The sequence below is a fragment of the Otolemur garnettii genome, unplaced genomic scaffold (assembly GCF_000181295.1).
Source record: "Otolemur garnettii isolate 467f Iridium unplaced genomic scaffold, OtoGar3 scaffold00191, whole genome shotgun sequence".
Classification (NCBI taxonomy): domain Eukaryota; kingdom Metazoa; phylum Chordata; class Mammalia; order Primates; family Galagidae; genus Otolemur; species Otolemur garnettii.
Genome location: NW_003852586.1, coordinates 2,409,157 through 2,416,057, shown reverse-complemented (window position 1 = coordinate 2,416,057; position 6,901 = coordinate 2,409,157). Strand labels below are relative to the sequence as shown.

At 42.4% G+C, this 6,901-nt stretch overlaps 1 protein-coding gene across 2 annotated transcripts in view; it reads right to left on the bottom strand.

Annotated features, from left to right (window-relative positions):
* The window catches only part of YTHDC1 (YTH domain containing 1), a 31,524-nt gene extending 29,892 nt beyond the window's left edge, over positions 1-1,632 (bottom strand). For both annotated transcript variants that reach the window (XM_012812161.2, XM_012812159.2), the window contains exon 1: positions 1,292-1,632. In XM_012812161.2, the coding sequence (XP_012667615.1) occupies positions 1,292-1,319 (28 nt within the window). In that variant the 5' untranslated portion in view covers positions 1,320-1,632. The remainder of the gene's footprint in view (positions 1-1,291) is intronic.
* Positions 1,633-6,901: the final 5,269 nt, after the last annotated feature.

Below are 6,901 nucleotides of genomic sequence, written 5' to 3'. Positions count from 1 at the left end.
AACTAAGCTTACTAGTAATTAAGAGTAGCTTGCTTTATTCACTAATATCATGTAACTCTATGTTCACATTCCTTCTAGATTTCTCAAAAAAGAAAAAGGGAGATGTTTAGGACCTGGTTTAATCATGAAAATACAACTGCTATAACCTAATCAATTAACTGCTTAAGGTAAGGCCATATTCCCAGTCATTCCATTCACAAATTTGTCCCTATCCCAGACAAGGTCACTGATGCATAAAGACTCTCCTGACACAGAAATCAAAAAATCAAAAAATCTTAACAAATGATCACAAGCCTAATGCAACATGACCCTAGAGCCCATTTAACAAACCCTCACCCGAAATTAATTAGCCACATACATGAGATCTGAGAGATATGTAGCAACTGTGTCATATTTTCCAAGACTATCATCTTATCCAAAGAGTTGAAATAGATCTTTAAGCAGCATCCGACCCAGACCACTCTCCAAACAGGTATTGATCCAGTTTCTATATTAACATCTCTAGAGGCCTAGGAGTTCGGTATTTTGAAAGACATTCGATTGCAACAAGATCGATCAGTTCTTCCTATATTTCACTGAAATTTTGTCCCTCCAACTCTCTGGAATTTGCACCTGTTCCTGGTTGTACCCTCTAGGAGCCACAGATAACATTATGTCTAGCAAAATAGCAGCCAGGATTTTGTTTTGCCAGATCTAAGTCACCATTATCTTTTCAAATACATGCTTTCCAAATAAGTATTCGAGGAATAAAATGAACAGTTCTTGCCGCTTTGCCAATTTTACAGAAAAGCCGGAAGTTACGTTTAGATACTTCCAGAGATTAATAATCATCCTGTATTACTGATTAGACATGCTCACCTAGCAGACTAACAGCGTTGATCGTGGGGTTAAGGGTTTTCAAAATTTAGTCTAACAGAAAAAGGTTGTCCTGAAAATACATATTACATCCACGGAATCTTAAGGGAAATAAACCTGGGGGCCTGCGATTCACAACGGGCACTCTCCCAGCCGCGCCCAGAACGGTGATCGGAAAGACAGGTGTGAAATCGGGTCACAGAGAAATCCCAGGCGCGACGAGATATTAGGCCACACGGAGACCGAGAACAGAAGGATCGGCCTGGTTCCAGCTAGGGGGCCGGCTGTCTGGGTGGGAGCAGCCGGCCGGCGCGCGGCCCGGCTACAGCCCCGGCCTTCCGCGACGGCGACCCACCGCTCGTGACTACGACCCCGCCCCGCCCGGGCTGCCCGCAACGACGACCCCGTGCCCGCCCGTGCCCATCTCCGCACAAACCTTTCTCCTCCCGGCTGTCCGCAGCCATCGTTCCCCGCCGCTTTCCGCCGCCGCCGCCGCCGCCGAGACGCGACTCGCGCGGACGCCGCCGCGGCAGCAGCAGCGTAGGCCCGTCCGTCGGTCCGGCCCCGGCCCGGCTGCGCACCGGCCTCTACGCTCGCCCTCCCGGACTCTCCCCGCTTCCTCTCCTCTCCTTCCTTCCTTTCACGCCACCCTCCAGCAACCCAAGCCCGGCCTCCCCGTGGGACGCAGACAGGAGCGAGAGCGCAGAGGAGGGCAGGGAACCGATGGCGACGGCGGGCGGCGCTAAAATGGAGCCTCTTCCTGCGGGAGACAATCCCGCTCCCGAGATGCCCCGCGCTGTTTACGCTCCGTCCGTCCCTGGAACGTCACAGTGCGGAGGGGGCGGGGCGGAGAACGTAGCGTGATGTCAGCACGTCGCTCCGCCCTTCGTAGCGCGACTGACCCTGGAGCCGTCCTGGATCCCGGGAGTTAGGTTGTTCAGGTGTGCGTGGCTGCCAGTGCGAGCAGGTGGCTCGGATTTCGCGAGGCCCGTCTCCTCAGTGGAAGCGAACATGCCTTTCACCGCTCTACTGATCCAAACCTGGAAATCCAGGTTTACTCCCGGTTTCTCGAAGGCGGTGCAGTGTGCACTTGGCCGACCTGCAGTCACAAAGGCCCCTCTGTATTTAAGCCGGGGAAGAAATTATGTTGTGTTTTAATATGGCTTTGGAATTCACATACAAATGTAAACAGTTATTGACGCCCTGCGGTACACAGTTGATTTAAACAGGATTGAGGAGACTACAGAAGCGGACCAACAGTTATGTAACTATGTAATGTGCAACTTTAAGAAAAACTTGCGTAAGGTTCATGCAAGTAATGAATGAAAATATAATTTTGCTTCAATACACAATAAATTACAAGGAAAAGAAAATTCAGAGGAAAGGCAACAAGGTTACTTCATGGAACAAAGACTAATGACCTTCAGAGACAGACAAGTAGTCTACAGTGTGTTAGTCATTGATGGCGGAGAAGTGACGCCAAAGCAAAGACTGGGAAGCTTTTAAGCAGCAGAAAAACACTGAGCTTTGGAGCATCAGGAGGTTGGCTTGGAGAGAAAATAGAGTAGAAAAAAAAAATTAAGGAAAGGTGGTGCCTCTGGCTCAAAGGAGTAGGGCACCGGCTCCATATGCCGGAGGTGTCGGGTTCAAACCCAGCCCCAGCCAAAAAAAAAAAAAAAAAAAAAAAAAAAAAAAGTTTTTTTTTTTTTTCAGGAAATAAAACACCTAGGTATGTGTCAGATGCTGGGGAGTCAAGAATAAACAGGATGGTACATCTGCTTTTAAGAAATGTTCAATGTAATACAGGGAAGAGGCAAGTTAACAGGAAATTATTGTGTTAGAATAGTAGGTTGTGTTGTTGGTCATGTGTGGTGGCTCACACCTGTAATCCCAGCACACTGGCTGGCCAAGGCAGGTGGATCCCTTGAGTTTAGGAGTTCAAGACCAGCCTGTGGAAGAATAAGACCCCGTCTCTATTAAGAAAAGAAAAGTTAGTTGGGGGTTGTGCCTTCCTGTAGGCCCAGCTATAGGGGAGGCTGAGGCACGAGGATCATTTGAGTCCAGGAGTTTGAGGTTGTTGTGAGTTACGATGATACACAGCACTCTAGCAGGGTGACAAAGTGAAACTGTTCTTACATTTCTCAAAATAAAATGTATTCTTATTGTATGCTAAATATCCTGAGCGCTTGGCCTACACAATTTTATTTCACCTTTTGAAAACACTATTTTATATATATATATATCTTTAATGCTATTATATTATTAGCTGTGTTTTACATAAAGGGAAAGTAAAGTAATACGAAATTAAAGTCCTCAATGTCACTTGGTTAGTAGTAAGTAACATGGTGCAATGCCAATTCATACAACTTGGCTCCAGCCGTAGCCACTTGGTAATATTGCCTCTACACCTGCTAACATAATTTCCTCAGGAACCCAGAGGGGCATGTCACTCAGACTGGTGGAGGATAAAGAGCTGAGTCAAGAAGGCTTTCTACAGAATAGGAAATAAACCCTAAGTGTAAACTGAAAAGACTTAGCTGAGGTGGAGGGGAGAAATGTCAAAAGGAGAAGGCAGAGGATGATTTTCAAGTGAGAAGGTCCAAAGTGGCAGAGCTACCCCTGGTTCAGTTCAGATTTATACTTTATGGTTACTTCAGGGGTGGGGAACCTGCGGCCCACCCCTTCTAGGTCCTTAATTGCAACCTTTTGACTAAATCTAAATTTTACAGATCTTTTTACTTTTATTGATACATTTTTGCTTGTATTTTATATTTTTATTTTTAAAATGAACACATTTAAAATAATAAAGTTTGAATAAAATAATCCTTCCAGACTGACCAGCTGCTATGCTCATGATTTAGTTCTAACTTCCCTCACCTGAGTGGTACCACTGCCACACAGTCAGGTTGGCCAGAGTTTACAGCGGTTGAGTACACCAGCCTGTTATCAGCTTTTGACAATTCACGCACTGTGTTTCAGTTTGAAGTGGAATTTGTGGATAGTTGCACAGCTCATCAGCATTTTTTACTTCTGTCTGCTTGACAGACTATCATGTCAAAGAAGACCAAGAGAATGATGAAGGAAGAAAATGGATTTATTAATGAGAATTGGGAGTTGCAATATTATGTTGTTTTTGATAAAGATAAGATGATTTGCTTGCTTTTTGATACTGTAGTGTCAACATTAAGGAAATTAAAAGCTCATCAGCATTACAGCACTCATAAGGATCACAAATATTTTAAATTAGAGGGAGAGGCATGGAAGGTTCTATTGCAGAAATTAAAAGATGAAAAACAAAAGCAAAGACAATGCTATCAAGCAGAAATAAGACCTAGAAATAATGCAGTGAAGCAACTTATAGTTTATATTCTCAGCCATAAAGGGAAGTTATTCAGTGATATTGAACTTGTGAAAGAATGCATTACTGATGCTGTAGGATACTTAGACCTCAATAACCTATCAAAGTACAAATAACTCTTTTTTGAAAGAGAGCCATAATTGATTGGCAGCATGAATTAGCCTTCAACTTAGCAAAAGAAGTTCATGCAATACTTCAAAAGGAAAATATACAGTATATTATTCAATCACTTTGGGTGAATCAACTGATACCTAGTGACTCAGTGCATGTTTTATACCTCATTTGAGTCAAGATTTTCTTTCCTACAAAGAGTTACTCATTTTGGGCACTGTTGTGAGCAGAACATGGGGAATAGATATCTTTAGCAACTTTGATGATAAATGTCATGAAATTGGGCCAGGCGAGGTGGTGCATGACTGTAATCCCAGCACTTGGGAGGCCGAGATGGGTGGACTGCCTGAGCTCACAGGTTCAAGACCAGCCTGAGCAAGAGAGAGAGCTCATCTCAAAAAGATAGGTGGGCGTTGTGACGGACACCTGTAGTTCCAGCTACTAGGCAGGCTGAGGCAAGAGAATCACTTAAACCCAAGAGTTGGAGGTTGCTGTGAGCTTCAATGCCATGGTACTCTACCGAGGGGACAAAGTGAAACTCTGGGGACAAAGTGAAACTCTACTGAGGGGACAAAGTGAAACTCTGTCTCAAAAGAAAAAAAATGTCATGAAGTTCGAAAATTTAGTGAGTGTATGTACAGACATTTCCATGATAGGAAAACATGAAGGGTTTATTGCACAAACAAAAAAGTATTTTTTAAATTTACCTCTTTCAATTTTTATTTATTTTGAGACAGAGTGCAATGGTGTCATCGTAGGTCACAGCAACCTCAGTTTCTTGGGCTCAAGAGTTCCTCCTGGCTCAGCCTCCTGAGTAGCTGGGACTACAGATGCCCACCGTGATGCCCAGGTAGTTTTTCTATTTTTAGTAGTGACAAGGTCTCTTGCTCAGGCTGGTCTCAAACTCCTGAGCTCAAGCATTCCACCCACCTCAGCCTCTCAAGAGTGCTGGGGAGTGAGCCACCATGCCTGGCCTAATAAAAGTTTTAACAGATCTAGATGCACTCACTTCATTGTATCTTGCACCAGCAAAATTTCTGTCTTAAAGCTATTATTTAAAAAATAAAACAAAACACTTTTTAAAAAAATTTTATTTTATTTTATTTTGCAGTTTTGGCCGGGGCCAGGCTTGAACCCACCACCCCCGGTACATGGGGCTGGCACCCTTCTCCTTGAGCCACACTTTGCAACAAGTGATAAGTATTATTAACTATATTACTGAAAATGCAACACTGCATTGTCAGTTTCCTAACATGCTAAATTTGGATGAAGTAGTCAGTGTGAATTTGCTGTATAATTCTAAAGTGTGTTGGCTATTCCAAGGACAGGTGTTAACCAAAATTTTATCTCTACAAGAAAAGATAAATTATATTTATGAGGAACAGTATCAGTATCAGCAATGTCGATTATTGAAGGAAGATTTTTGTAAGAATGTAGCTTTTCTGTGTGATGTCATGTCAAATCAAAACAACCTGAATATTTCTTTATAAGGTAAAACTAAGTCTATATGAAATGTGGCAAAAAAAATACCCCATCATTTCAAAAAAGGCTATTTTCTTCTTCAAAAAAATTGTGGATGAACATTTTCCCCAGTTAGTAAAGGTCATTGATGAGCAGGATAATACATGTGAATCGTTTGAAGAATATGTAGCTGTTACTGCCTTACTAATTGGAGAATGATACAAAGAAGGGTTCATTGACTGAGCATCATGACATCACACTCAAATCAGCATTTCAGCCTCACCTGTCTAATATCACCAAGGCATTAAAGAACTGCAGAGAGAATTTGTTGGTAGATGACATTTAAAGTCATCATTTGATGCTAAGAAAGATCCAATTGAAATAAGGGAAAATGCAGAATACCCACGCCTTTGGCAACATGTCCCCAAAATAATTTCTTGCTTTTCAACCACTTAACTGCGGTGAATCTGCATCCTCCCACCTACCCCAAAACAAGATGCCCTTAAGATCACAAATAACTTATACCCATATCCATGATCAACTGAAACTGCAGACTTGCATGCTGCAACCAAATATTAAAATGCTTTCCAACAAAAAGCAGACAAAACAGTTATTAAAAGTTAATTAACACTAACAAATACTTTTCACTTTTTTGAAATAGTATTAAGTACATAGCAGTTATATTTTTACAAAATAAAGCACATTTTAAAGTATATCTAATCAAAGTTTCTTGAATTTGGCCTTATTTGATTATAGCTAAGTTAATGCCACTTCGTAACACGAAAGGATTTCCCACTCCTGGGTTAGGTATGAAGCAGATGACTGAAGAAGAGTTTATGTGATATTCTACTTATTTATTAATTCAGTCAACTAGTATTTATTAAGTTTCTAGTTAGTATCAAATATTGCTCTTGGCTCTGGGGTATATATATTTTTATATGGTCACTATAGTTTGAATGCCCCCTGTAAAACTCACGTTGAAACTTACCCTCCAGGCTCGGCGCCTATAGCTCAACCGGCTAAAGCGCCAGCCACATACACCTAAGGTGGCAGGTTCGAATCCCCAGCCTGGACCCGCCAAACAACAATGATGGCTGCAACCAAAAAATAGCTGGG